This window comes from Schistocerca gregaria, chromosome 6 (assembly GCF_023897955.1).
Source record: "Schistocerca gregaria isolate iqSchGreg1 chromosome 6, iqSchGreg1.2, whole genome shotgun sequence".
Taxonomy (NCBI): domain Eukaryota; kingdom Metazoa; phylum Arthropoda; class Insecta; order Orthoptera; family Acrididae; genus Schistocerca; species Schistocerca gregaria.
In genome coordinates this window covers 382,170,258-382,185,507 of record NC_064925.1, presented here as the reverse complement: position 1 = coordinate 382,185,507, position 15,250 = coordinate 382,170,258, and the positions used below count along the sequence as shown (strand labels likewise).

The 15,250-nt window shown below is 41.0% G+C and overlaps 1 protein-coding gene across 4 annotated transcripts in view; it reads right to left on the bottom strand.

Moving 5' to 3' along the window:
- Positions 1-15,250, bottom strand: part of LOC126278092 (lysosomal-trafficking regulator) — a 543,055-nt gene that overhangs the window by 385,097 nt on the left and 142,708 nt on the right. For all 4 annotated transcript variants that reach the window (XM_049977936.1, XM_049977935.1, XM_049977937.1 and 1 more), the window contains exon 14: positions 10,666-10,794. In XM_049977936.1, coding sequence (XP_049833893.1) covers positions 10,666-10,794 — 129 coding nt within the window. The remainder of the gene's footprint in view (positions 1-10,665; positions 10,795-15,250) is intronic.

Sequence of the window (15,250 nt, the reverse complement as noted above, 5' to 3'; positions counted from 1 at the left end):
AAAATTCAGATTTCCCGGTTAAAAATACGTTTTCTCCCGGGTGAAAACATACTTTTTCCCTGTTAAATGAGAGTACATTTTCCCTCGAAACTGTATAACTTATCGATCCTTAGAATGGTTATGGTTTTATACATGGGTGTAGAATTTCTGGCACTTTAGAAAACGAAACACAGGGGAAAAAAACGTTTTGGAAAGATCTTTGATGTGCAGTAACATGTACGCTGCATATTTTCGTATTACGAGAGTATAAATTTGAATTCCACCAAGCAGCACATGTTACTTTCTGAAGCAGTGAAATAGAGATTGCGAAGTGGTTTTGAAAGCCAGTCATAGTTCATGTCACGTAATTTTCACCAGCAGATGATAGCAGGTACTGAGAGCTTATGAGACGTGATGAAGTCAGCCAATAGCAACATCACTGTTAAGTATCGTGAACACACAAACAGAAAAAGTTAACTGGTCTATAAGATTAATACACTGGAAGAGAAGCTAAGCTTTCACATATAATTTGGTCTTTTATGCGTGTATTACAATTTAAGATATATCACACAAATCTGCCATTAAAATGTTTAATAACGACATAAATGTCTGTTCTTCTGGGCTCGAAATTCATCTAAATGGCTCATCATCAAAGAGTTTATTTTTAAATGAGAGTCAAATGCTCTTTGATTTAAGAAATTCATCGTACATTCTCGTACGTAGTTCAACTTGCGTAAAAGGAAATTTTCTTTGATAGTAACGCTTTTCAAAGCACCATTCGGAATATTTTCTCACGACCTGTTAGAAATAGGTTTGTTTCTGCAGTTGCCAGAGAGCGCCAGATGACAGGCGTCACTGCGCTTGCACAGCTACGATGTCGTAGGGAGCAGTATGTTCGTATGTGTGAAACAGTAAAAGATTTTATATTAGGTCATAAAAGAAACAAGACATTCGAACTCGCAGCTTCTTACACAGCCAAAGCCATGTTTCTGTAGCCAGAAGTGAGAGAAGGTACTACTCAACTGCGCATGAGCATGATTCCGCTTGTAACTGCTAAAACAAATCTAATGTAAAAGGTTGTGATGTCATGCTCATCGGAGGCAATTTGTTGATACGAATCATTGCATATTCTTCCTAAAGCCTTTGACAAGTTTTGCTGTTGGCAGACGCTTGTATGAGCACATTGTTTTGTTGCTGTATATGGTGCATTTACTTCGCAGTTTAAGTTTTATTTTCGTTTTTTCACTCGTTCATGTTTTATTGCTGAAGTATTATTCTGCAGTAGAGGGATACAGTAATATTCTTTGTTAGATTATAGATTCTCACCAGTCAAAATTATAAAAATTTAACTGAAAACAATGAAAAATTCCCGAAATTCTAAAATATTCCTGGTTTTTCCCAGTTTTTTCCCCGGATGGAAAAATTTCCGGGATTTTCCCCGATCTCCCGGGTGTCTCGGATTGTATACACCCTGTTACAGCAATTCATAAAATGTGCTAGCACGAACTAATAATGCACAACTGATTGAAATTTAAGAACTCTGTTCTCCAGACAAACCTCAAATGACACACAGTTATCAGAAATTATCTTCCCTGACAACTTCCTTAAAAATATTTTCCACAGTCGAAAAAGTTCTTTACAGAGAGTCACATTGTTTGTTCCAGGTGGAATATGAATTGTATAACAGTCCTTTCATTGTCCTCCTGAAAGAAAGAGGTATCACTATGTCTGACCAAGATACCAACAAGAGCAATGAATTAATTTCTGCAACTGGTTAGAAACCATTTCGAATGCTATATTAAGAATTATTATTCTCTAATTCTCCAGATGTTGACAGGTTGAGCATAAGATTTTTGCCATTAAACAGTCCAACTTTATTTTTGGTTCTAACATGTCTCGAGGTTCCTCAAGACATATATAAAGCTGCAGAAACAGTAAACCACTAATACCTCAATATTTTATACGAATGTGTCACAGCAGTAATTGAATGCACAACAAACTCTCATCTTTTTTGCCACAAAAAAAAAAGGTGTAGTTTGCTTGGAGTTCTTTCATGAAACCTGACTGATCAACATTAGGGAAAGCAGATGTGGGGATAACAGCAAGCTGTGACTTCATGTCACCTATGATTTAATTCCATCTCCTCTACACTTTTACTTCAAGCAAACTTCATTGCTTTAGGACTTTCTACACAGTATGATCTCTTGAACTAGCTTAACCAAGTTGAAGGAACTTAGCAATTTTCATCTCAAGTGCAATTTGGAAGTCCCAGTCTCATAGATATCCTCTGGTAACAGTGTACTGTCTCTCAGGTACCTCTACATGGTTCATATCTCAAGCAAACTCCTCAAAAGACTTGTTGTTCATGCATTTTACTCAAGTTTAAGGGTTTATGTCTATTATTAATGAGGGGTCATGGGACTTTGTGGTCACCCTGTACAGTAAACCTTACAGGCTGTTCCTCTTTCACAGTTTTGCTAGTTTCCTTTTGGCACATATTAATTACTTCCACTTATATAGTTCATGGTCAGATTTTATGAAGCAAACACAGGTTTATACAGTGCTTAACGTGAAAGGTTAAACACAATGAATATTAATTCACTTTTATCTCCATTGTTGAACTTAAGCTACCACAAAAGCAACTGGTAATTATTATGGATATTACATGAGATGCAAATCTGAGAGAACAGTAATGCAGACAACTTTCACAAAAACTGAAAATTGCTTTACAAATTATGATCCCACTGAGCTGTGTTATCTGTTTACCGATGCATGTCAACCAAGGACATGTGACTGCCCTGTTGTACATGCGCAATCCACTACAGCTCTGGTAGGGGTGAACAATTCCCCAGCCACCTGACAAGATACAAATTTGGCAATTTTCAACATTTTTTGAATAATTGCAGGGCATCTTAGCAGCTAAAATAGTGACAGGGTATTTCTTTTGGTGTATTCTTTCTGTATATAAAATTTCAGAGAATGCCATGGCATGTCAGATTGGACCATTCTCTCATAAGAATTGGAGATGATGAGATAGATGTGGTGGACAACTGGCAGTGCTCAGATAATGTTGCTTCCTCAGACAACAACATACATTAAGAGGCTGGAAATGGAATATAGAAAGCTTTCAAATTCTACTATGTGGTATATCAGACCCTTCAACCCTGGAAGAGGTTGGCTTCTTCCAAATGTTTGGGAGAGGTGCAATAGTGTTGTCAGACTCAAAATAAAAAGAACAAAAGTAAACAAATTTACTAGAAAAGAAAAATACTAGCAAAAAGTGCACAGCACAAACAGGATCAACCAGCAAAATTTTGAAGTAATGTGTATGACCTTTCTTTGAAGCATTCAACAACAGTGATTGTTTAAGCTTTATCGTCTTCAAAACAAAAGGCCTCTAATACTGCTGAACATTAACTGTCAAATATTCAACTACAAGTTACATTTTGATTACAAAGAATGGGTGGGTGAGTAAGTCTCAGCAAAACCCATTGTAAAGACTGAAACTTGGTCTCAACATCATAGCCGTAGACCCACATCTCATCACCAGTTACGATTCCCTTAAGAAACATCTTGTTCTCATCTGCACAAACCAAAATCTCTTCACATATTTCTGGTATTGATTCATGAGTCATGGGACCAACTTTGTGGCAACACAATGCATTCCAAGACACTGTGTCAGGATTTCATTACATGATCCAATTGAAAAGATACATTATTGTGCAACCTCTTGGACAGTCAGTCTTCAATTGGTATACACAATTTCATTGACGTTCTGGACACAGGCGTCACTGGTAGGCATCAAAGGACATCCTGAATGAGAGTTATCTTTAACTGCTGGTAACTTATAAAAGTTTTCCTTGACATCCTCTGAGGATGTCCTGGATGAAACGTCAGGATCAGAAGAGTTACTAGGACCACGACCTCAAATACCAAAAGGTTTACCAGCAGCTATGGCATCCAGTCATAAAAGCCTTCATTCTTTGGTCATCTTTAACTTTCTGTCTGGCAATTTTTAAACCATGTGAACCATTTGTAACACAGAGTATGGCTTTAGCACTCATCACTGTAGGCTTCCTGAATCATTTGGCTTGTCCCTGTAAAGGTTTACTTGAGTTCCATGCAAAATTTAATGCACACATGTTGCTCCTCTAACTCCAGTCACCTTGAAATTTGCAAACAGTGTGACACAACGTTCTACTCAATGCAGCACTGAACAGTAACTAACAGACATACAACAATGAAACTTCCAGCTGTTACATGTTTAACACAGGTGTGTGCCAGATTTGCTCCAAAACACCATTGGCGAGAAATTATGAATGTTCTGGAATTTTTTGAACAGACCTCACAAATACTAAGCCGATTGTCATGTGTAAAAATTTTATATGATTTATTATGAATTTTTCTGATATTAAATTCATGTGCTAATTCAGTCCAAGATCACGGAGATTTACTTCTCAATTTGGTCTTAAGAAACTACAATGTACAATAAATTAAAATAAAATAAAAATATCAAATACTTTCACAAACAGTACTACAAGTAAGATACATAGCTAATGGGGGATCATTACCATACCTCTAAAAGGAGTAAAGAAGCCTCAATAATTAGAGAAACATTCCTCACATACCTAGAATTACCAAATGAATTTAATTAAGTGTTCCTCAAGATAACATACTGCAACTGATTGTGCGCTAAAGTTTCAGTAATCTTTCATGAGGAGTGTAAGATACAATATTATGATGTAAAAAGATAAGATACTGCTTGTATGTGAGAGTGTTACACTGAGGGGCCAAAGAAACTGGTGCATCTGCCTAATATCATGTAGTGACCCCATGAGCACACAGAAGTGCTACAGCATGACATGGCATAGACAACTAATGTCTGAAGTAGTGCTGGAGGGAACTGACACCATGAATCCTACAGGGCTGTCCACAAAATTGTAAGACTACGAGGGGGTGGAGATCTCTTCTGAACAGCACGTTGTAAGCCATCCCAGATATGATCAATAATGTTCATGTATGGTGAGTTTGATGGCCAGCGGAAGTGTTTAAGCTCAGAAGGGCATTCCTTAAGCCACTCCGTAGCTATTCTGGATGTGTAGGGTGTCACATTGTTCTATTGGAATTGCCCAAATCTGTCGGAACACAAAATGGACTCGAATGGATGCAGATGATCAGACATGATACTTATGTATATGTCACCTGTCAAGAGTTGCATCTAGACATATCAGGGGTCTTGTATCAGTCCAACTGCAGACACCCCACAGCATTAAGAGGTTGTTTCCATACCCATACATGACCCACCTGTTCGATACAATTTGAAACGAGACTAGTCCAACCAGGCAACATGTTTCCAGTCATCAACAGTTCAATGTCAATGTTGACAGGCTCCAGCAAGGCTAAAGCTTTGTGTGGTGCAGTCATCAAGGGTACGCAAGTGGGCTTTTGGCTCCAAAAGCCCATATCAACGATGTTCCGTGAACGGTTCGCACGCTGAAATTTGTTGATGGCCCAGCACTGAAATCTGCACCAATTGGGGGAAGGGTTGCACTTCTGTCACATTGAATGATACTCTTCCGTCATCAATGGTCCCTTTCTTGTAGGATCTTTTTCTGGCTGCTGCGATGTCGAAGATTTGATACATTACCAGATTCCTGATATTTACTGTATACTCGTGAAATGGTTGTATGGGAGAATCCACACTTCATCGCTATCTCAGAGATGCTGTGTCCCATTGCTCATGCGCTGACTATAACACCACATTCAAACTCACTTAAATCTTGATAACCTGCCATTGTAGCAGTGGTTCGCAAAGAAAGATGTCCCTCTTCTTGCAGCGGTGTACTGTAGGTCTCTAGAAGAGCATAGCATTCCAAAGGATTGGGAAAGGGCACAGGTCATCCCCATTTTCAAGAAGGGTCGTCGAACAGATGTGCAGAACTATAGACCTATATCTCTAACGTCGATCAGTTGTGGAATTTTGGAACATGTATTAAGTTCGAGTATAATAACTTTTCTGGAGACTAGAAATCTACTCTGTAGGAATCAGCATGGGTTTCAAAAAAGATGGTCGTGTGAAACTCAGGTCGCGCTATTCGTCCATGAGACTCAGAGAGCCATAGACACTGGTTCACAGGTAGATGCCGTGTTTCTTGACTTCCGCAAGGTGTTCGATACAGTTCCCCACAGTCATTTAATGAACAAAGTAAGAGTATATGGACTATCAGACCAATTGTGTGATTGGTTTGAAGAGTTCCTAGATAACAGAACGCAGCATGTCATTCTCAGTGGAGAGAAGTCTTCCGAAGTAAGAGTGATTTCAGGTGTGCCGCAGGGGAGTGTCATAGGACCATTGCTATTCACAATATACATAAATGATCTTGTGGATGGCATCGGAAGTTCACTGAGGCTTTTTGCAGATGATGCTGTGGTGTATCGAGAGCTTGTAACAGTGGAAAATTGTACTGAAATGCAGGAGGATCTGCAGCGAATACACGCATGGTGCAGGGAATGGCAATTGAATCTCAATTTGCTACGAATACACAGAAAGATAGTTCCCTTATCATTTAACTACAGCCGGCCGCGGTGGTCTCGCGGTTCTAAGCGCGCAGTCCGGAACCGTGCGACTGCTACGGTCGCAGGTTCGAATCCTGCCTCGGGCATGGATGTGTGTGATGTCCTTAGGTTAGTTAGGTTTAAGTAGTTCTAAGTTCTAGGGGACTGATGACCACAGCAGTTGAGTCCCATAGTGCTCAGAGCCATTTGAACCATTTAACTACAAAATAGCAGGTCAGCAACTGGAAGCAGTTAATTCCATAAATTATCTGGGAGTACGCATTAGGAGTGATTTCAAATGGAATGATCATATAAAGTTAATCGTCGGTAAAGCAGATGCCAGACTGAGATTCATTGGAAGAATCCTACACAAATGCAATCCAAAAACAAAGGAAGTAGGTTGCAGTATGCTTGTTCGTCCACTGCTTGAATAATGCTGAACAGCGTGGGACCCGTACCAGATAGGGTTGATAGAAGAGATAGAGAAGATCCAGCAGAGAGCAGCGCGCTTCGTTACAGGGTCATTTAGTAATCGCGAAAGCGTTACGGAGATGATAGATAAACTCCAGTGGAAGACTCTGCAGGAGAGACGCTCAGTAGCTCGGTACGGGCTTTTGTTAAAGTTTCGAGAACATACCTTCGCCGAAGAGTCAAGCAGTATATTGCTCCCTCCTACGTATATCTCGCGAAGAGACCATGAGGATAAAATCAGAGAGATTAGAGCCCACACAGAAGCATACTGACAATCCTTCTTTACACGAACAATACAAGACTGTAATAGAAGGGAGAACCGATAGAGGTGCTCAGGGTACACTCCGCCACACACCGTCAGGTGGCTTGCAGAGTATGGATGTAGATGTAGATGTAGATGTAGAGGTAACAATCTAACAACTCCGCCAGACACTTGATGTCTTGTACAGCTGTTGCGAACTGCAGCACCGTATTCTGCCTGTTTATATATCTCTGTATTTGAAATATATATAGAGGGAAACATCCCACGTGGGAAAAATATATCGAAAAACAAAGATGATGTGACTTACCAAACGAAAGCACTGTTGTGGCTTGCGTTTACAAATGTCTGCTTGTGACTGTGTATGTGCGAATGTATGTATGTATGTGTATGTGTGTGTGTGTGTGTGTGTGTGTGTGTGTGTGTGTGTGTGTGTGTGTGTGTGTGTGTGTGTGTGTGCGCGCGCGCGCGACTGTATACCTGTCCTTTTTTCCCCCTAAGATAAGTCTTTCCGCTCCCGGGATTGGAATGACTCCTTACCCGTATCCTTTCGTCTTTCCCTCTACTTCCCACTTTCCTGATGAAGCAACCGATGGTTGCGAAAGCTTGAATTTTGTGTGTATGTTTGTGTTTGTTTGTGTGTCTATCGACCTGCCACCGCTTTTGTTTGGTAAGTCACATCTTCTTTGTTTTTAGATATATTTTTCCCACATGGAATGTTTCCCTATACTAGTTCCTTTGACACTTCACTGTATATTGGATACAGTTTAAAGAGAACTCACAGCAAAGGAATCAAATGAAAACTAAGCGTATCTGCAACTGGGGTGTCGGTGGTGATACAGTATATGAACTTCGGTAATATTAACTTATTAACTGCATACCTCATGATTGTAGGAAAGAAAAGTTTTCCCGAACGAAACTAATTTTCTCATTATAATTATGAACATGCTGGACACATTTGTGCCGAGTTACTGACCTTCAAATTCATTTTTCTACACGAGTCAGGAGAAGAACTAGCCTGTTTGCTCTACTGATATTCAGTTGAGAGTTAGTGGTCTACGGTGGCCCATCAAAACAGCCGGGAGTTTTGTTTTCTGTTGTGGATTTCATCTTTGTCCCAGGAGACACAGAGTCATATGCTTCAGCACGTCTAGTACAATTGTGACAGAGCAAGTGCCCCTCGGGTTCCAGTGCAATAAGTTTTATACTTCTCCATCTCTTTATCCCCACAATACACTAATAAATTTTTCCATCACTGTTCGGTAAAACAATTCCACATTTGTCAATTAGAAACAAGTTGTAGATGTTCACTCATTATGAGCTTCTTATGCCTTTCAAATGATTAGAAAGGTTAAGCCAGCAGCCCCACACAATACTACACTCTCAGTGGCACTGAATCATGCGCAGACCTTATAGTGACTGAGGACTGACAACACAGACCACAGGAACTTCAGATTTGTCAGATACAAAACCAGAATGGTGATCATTTACGAGGGTCGGTCAAAAAGTAATGCCTCCCATTTTTTTCTACTTAAAAAAATTAAGTTAAGTGAAAAATTTGAATTTGGCGCCATTCCTCAAACCTTCTTCTGCAATCCACTGCAGTAGTAACTTTCTGTGTCAACAGGTGGCAGCACAGCAGAAGTGTGTAATATGGCCGACATCGATGTTCGTTTGAGACAGCGTTGTGTGATTGAATTCTTGAATGCAGAAGGTGAAACGCCCATACGCATTCATGAAAGACTGAAGAAGGTGTATGGTGTTGTGACAGTGGATGTCAGCACTGTTAGACGATGGGTTCGTCGTTGTAAGGAAGCTGAAGGGCAAACACCGTTGACTGACAAAAAGCGGAGCGGCAGGCCGGTGAGTGCAGTGACTCCACACAACATTCAGCAAGTTGATGACATCAGTCGTGGTGACCGTCAGGTGACTGCAGATGAAGTGTGTCGCATTATTTCTCTTAGTAAAGGCAGTGTGATCACGATTATTAAACAATTGGGGTACTCAAAAGTTTGTGCACTGTGGGTTCCAAGAATGTTAACCGACCAGAATAAAGAGGCAAGGAAAACAATAGCCTCCCAACACTTGCAGCGCTTCCGTTTGGAGGGAGATGAGTTTCTGAAAAAAATTGTGACCGGGGACGAAACATGGCTGCATTTTTTTGAACCCGAATCAAAGAGGCAGTCAATGGAGTGGCGTCACACAAGCTCGCCGAGGAAGAAAAAATTTAAAACTGTGCGATCGGCAGGGAAAGTTATGGCAACAGTTTTCTGGGATACAGAGGGTGTGATTCTGGTTGATTTTTTGGAGCAGGGATGCACAATAAATTCTGTTCAATACGTCACAACCCTCAAAAAACTTAAAGCACGTCTTCAGCGAGTTCGCCCAACAAAATCAATGGCAGATGTTCTTCTTTTGCATGACAATGCAAGACCACACACCAGTCGTCACACCTCTGACGAGATTGTCAAAATTGGATGGGAAGTTTTGCCTCATCCCCCATACAGCCCTGACCTGGCACCATCAGACTTCCATCTGTTCGGGCCACTAAAAGAAGCTCATCGTGGGATTCATTTTGAAGATGAGGAGGCCGTCAAAACATCCGTGCGTCAATGGCTTAGGAAGCAGAGCTGTGATTTTTACCGTGCTGGGATACATGCCCTTGTTCAAAGATGGACCAAAACTGTAGAGATGGGCGGAGATTACATTGAAAAATGACAAAATGATCCTCAATGTTGTGGTTTTCAACCTATGTAATTGCATTTAAATGTCCTGACAATTAAACGTAGAAAAAAAAATAGGAGGCATTACTTTTTGACTGACCCTCGTAGTACCAACTGGCAGCATGTGAAACTTGAGGAACAGTACACCACCTTGTCCCTTTAAAACACACTGAAATTTCAAAGTTCTAATCATTTAGATGTCATGCCCTGCTTTCCAGGCCCCATAAATTTAATTCCACAACATTTGTGAGCCACTATTCAGATGCTACAGCTTTCACTAGTGGTAAAGAATTTTGTAACAAATGTGTAAACATGTAACTGAGCTGAAATCTTACCATATTTCCCTATATTTGAAAATATATCCACTACTCTTTCTTTTATTCAAAAGACACAGTGTTTCACTTTCCACTGTCTCTATGTTTTATAATTCTATATTCATTGCCTTATATATAACAGCTTTCTTACATTTTAAAATTTCTTTTATCCTACTTTTATACCTCTTCTTAATTTTACAAAAGCTAATAAGTTGCAATTTCTTTGGCTTTGACAGCACTGAGCATGGCAAATAAATCTTTACAGGGCTAACTGTCACTGATACAGTTTCAGTTTTAAGATTAACACTCCCATCAAGGCACTATTCATGAACTCCCATGTGCCCAAGATGTACAAAAATCTTACCTCTGCTAAACTGTCAGCTGCACTGAGCAGCACAAGAAGCTTTTTAGCTGTGTCCTCTGCACAGTGATGAAGCAGCTCAATATTTGGCAGCCTTTTTAAATGCTCCACAACATCCAAATGTTTGTCACACTGTACAGAGAAACACTGAGTCACTGCACTAGGTATGTCACATCAAAATGCATACAGTTGAACAGATGGTGATTTTATGCAGCTGTCACAACGAAATAAAATATATAACACCATGAAGATTAATAAATTTAGGTATTTGTCACATTTTCATAAAACACATTTTACAATTACAATGTACAATATTTCACAAAAGGAGCATGCAGATTAAGTAATATGAATTATCAATGCAGTATATGCACAGTTTTTAACAGTTATTTTTCTTCACTATAGTACTCTAGTCTCACATTGTCACAGGTACAAATTTTCCTTCATTGTGTGTTGAAAGACAATAAAATGAAATGAAATGATCATATGGCATCGTTGGCTGGGAGGTCCTATTCGGGTTCGGCTGCCAAATGCAAGTCTTATTTTAAGTCGGTGCCACAATGGGCGACTTGCAGCTGATGATGAGGATGAAATGATGATGAGGACAACACAACAGCGAGTCCACAATGGAGAAAAATCTCCGACCCGTCCGGGATCGAACCCAGGCCCAGTGCATAGGAGGCAGGAACGTTACCACCCAGCTAAGCAGGTGGACTGTACAGATAATAATGCATGAGCAGAAGCAAAGTAAGGAATTATTGTCCCTACAGGATGAAGCCATTAGAGATGCAACCTCAATCTGAACAAGACAAGGACAGGGCAGGAAATCACAAGTTTGGAAAAGACAAGGATAGGAAAGGAAATCAGCCATGGCATTTTAAAGGTACTGTTCTAGCATTCACTGTGTGATTTGCAGACACCCCAGAAGAGCCTGAACTAAAAGCTGGATGGGAATTTTAGCCTTACTCATTTTAAACAAATTTGTATTACTTTTCACCTTCAATGGAACAAATGATAAAATACATACATCAACTCATAAGGAAAATAAAACAATGTTTGACAAATAAGAAAAATTATAAATCCTCAAGTGCAAATTATTGTTGACAATAAATGTGGTTGCAAGTAACAAGCTGACAGGCCTGGGAGTCACGAATTTGCTGAGGAGCATAGTAATTCCCATTATGCAAAGAGGTTTAGAAACTGTTTACTGGATTATTTCAGTGTTTAGTATGATGAGGAGAATTTCAACATCCACAGCCGTTACTCAGCTTTAGTTGCAATGTAAAACTTGCTTCTTTTCCATACTGTACCCATTCACCCATACTGTACCCCATTCTATTATTGTCCTTTTACTTATTTTTATTTTCATTTTCACTTTGATCTCACGCTGTTTTCACATGGATTTTCTTTTGTTTCTTCCTCATTCTTCAAGTGTTTTGTCTTGTTGGCATTTTTCTGATAATCCTATGTATTTTTTTGTAATTTTGCATATCTTATGAATTTTTTTATCCTTTACTATGAATCCTTCCTCCTCCTACCTGTGGCAGTACAGCAAAGTTTCTCTACCACTATCCAGAAACAAATCCTACATACTGCTCCTGCATTTTTGCCTAGCTCATGGAGTCCCCTCCCCCCCCCCCCTTCCCCACTCCAAATGACCTGATCATCAACAATCAAATTACTCATCTCCAACTGGAACTCATCCTTTCATAATGACCTCTATCTACCTAAATTTCATCAGTCCAGAGTCCTTCCCAACCTAGACCGCAAAACCATATAAATCAGGCCCAAACTTCCTTGCACTATCACCAATCTGTACATAAAATCTGCCTGCTCTGTAAACCCAAATTCCTGCACCCATCCATTCCAGGTTGAAAACCTTGCCCTCCAGGGCTACAGCAGAATTTATATGGCCACTTCAAAACATTATCCATCTATTCACCTGATAACCCCATCTTGGACTGACATTCTCCACTACAAGAGCTTTCATTGAACCTCCCCACATCCCCTCATGGCTTCCAAGTTCAGGCTCACTGACCTACTATGTTTACCACACACTCGGAAAGGAGCCTCCTGCGACCCTATAGGACCTAGAGCCTAAACAGACCTGAAACACTGTCATGAATATGTCATCCAAAAGCCTCAGTCTCACAGAAGTCCAGTCCTTTCCATAGGCCCTACTTCATCCATTGCCAAATGCAGTCATGATAGACTTGTTAAATATTTTCTCTTCTCCCAGTTGCTACAAATTGTGAAACTTTTTGCCACCAACCCAAACAATCCGACCAAATCCAAAACCATGCTGAACCTTGCTGACTCAATTTACCCGTCTCCCTATCTGTCACTGACCCTGTCTAGCTCAAATGATCCCCTATTAAATTACCAGAATTTCCAAATCTTGAACCTTGCCTCACAGTGATTCACCAAATCCCTCAACATGGAAACAAATCACAATCACAGAAAGAATCACACTCCTCCACCTAAAACCTGACCCGGCCTTCTATTCCTACCAGGTGACAAAAGATCCACTACTGTGGTTATGAACTACAGTGGTTATCTGCTGGGAAGTTTCCTCCAGTTGTCAGATATATTGACCTACACACCCCACCACAGTGACCACATACCAGAAATCCAGCATCTACAGTTCCTTATCAATTCCTTAGGTTTATCCCAGAGCTTCTCCTCCAACTCTCTCTCTCCCCCCTCTCTCCCTCCCCCCCTCTCCCTCCCACCCCCTCTCTCTCACCCCCCTCTCTCCTCCCCCCCTCTCTCCTCCCCCCCCTCTCTCTCCTCCCGCCCTCACACCCACCACTCCTTTCACTCCTAAATTCTACATGCTTCCTAAAGCCCATAAATCCAACCATCCAGCAGGATGTGACTGGTTACTGTGCCCCCACACAGAAAACCTTTGTTCTCATGGACCAAAATCTTCAGCATGTTACCCATAACCTACAATACATTACATAAGCCATCAACCATTTCCTCTATCAACCCTCTGCATTTCTTATCACTTTACTACACAACATCCTGCTCATTGCTGTTGATGCCATCTCCCTCTACACTAACATCCCCAACACCCATGGCCTCACGTCTATTGAACACCCCCTTCCCCAATGTCCGACTGACTGTAAACCTACAACCTCCTTCCAGGTCACTGTGACCAACTCAGTACTCATCCTCAATTAGTTCTGTTTAGAGGGCATAGCGTGAAATCAAATCCGTAGTACAGCAATGTGCACCTAGATGGCACCACTCTGTGCCAAGCTATGTGTGGGTCATCTACGAGAATTGTTCTGTATCACCCTTAATCCGAAAACTCTGATGTGGTTCATGTTCAGGGATGACATCTTGATGGTCTGGACTGAGGGTGAGGACATCTCATTTAAATTCCTCCAAAACAACACCTTCTCTCCCGTTTGGTTCGTTTAGCTATTCTCAGCCTAACAAGCCATCTTCCTTGGTGTTGACCTCAACCATAAAGGCGGCTTTATCAGTACCTCTGTTTACATCAAACCTCCCAACCTAAGCACCTGTGGTTCTAGCACCTGTAGTGATGAGCAATCCATCTCCAAATATGGCAAAGGTCTCATTGAGGCCTTCACAGCAAGAAATTACTCTACACACCTTGTCCAGAAATATATCACGCATACATGGTCTCCACAGTCACCTACCACCTCCCACATATCTGCTGTCATGTGAGGAAAGGAGCATCTCTCTCATAGTTCAGTAACACACAGGACCAGAGCAACTGAAGCACATTCTCAGCTAGGGATTCATCTACCTTTCTTCATGTCCTGAAATAAATATCCTAACCCACCCCATTCACAGTGGTAGTCTGTGACCCTCCCAATGTATATATCATATCTCCAAAATGATATTTTCACTCCGCAGCAGAGTGTGCACTGATATGAAACTTTCCTGGCAGATTAAAACTGTGTGCCGGACCACGACTCGAACTTGGGACCTTTGCCTTTCACGGGCAAGTGCTCTACCAACTGAGCTACCCAAGCGGGACTCACACTCCATCCTCACGGCTTTACTTCTGCCAGTACCTCATCTCCTACCCTCCAAACTTTACAGAAGCTCTCCTGCGAGCCTTTCAGGAGTTCTAGTTCTGTAAGGTTTGCAGGAGAGCTTCTGCAAAAGTTTGGAAGGTAGGAGATGAGGTACTGGCAGAAGTAAAGCTGTGAGGATGGGGCATGAGTCCTGCTTGGGTAGCTCAGTTGGTAGAGCACTTTCCCGTGAAAGGCAAAGGTCCCGAGTTCGAGTCTCGGTCCGGCACACAGTTTTAATCTGCCAGGAAGGTTTAATATCACATCTGTCCTTATTCCACCCTTGCTCCTAATCCCTGGATCCAAGGCTCATATTCCTGTAATATACCTGGTACAAGACCTGTAATATACCTGGTGCAAGACCTGTCACAGACATATTTCAACTAGCAACTATTCCAGTTCTGTCACAGACATATTTCAACTAGCAACTATTCCAGTCCTGTCACAGACATTTCCTGCCCTATCAAAAGCTGGACCACCTGTGAAAGCAGCAATATGATCTGTTAACTTAACTGCAACCCTGTGCCACTTTCTATGCG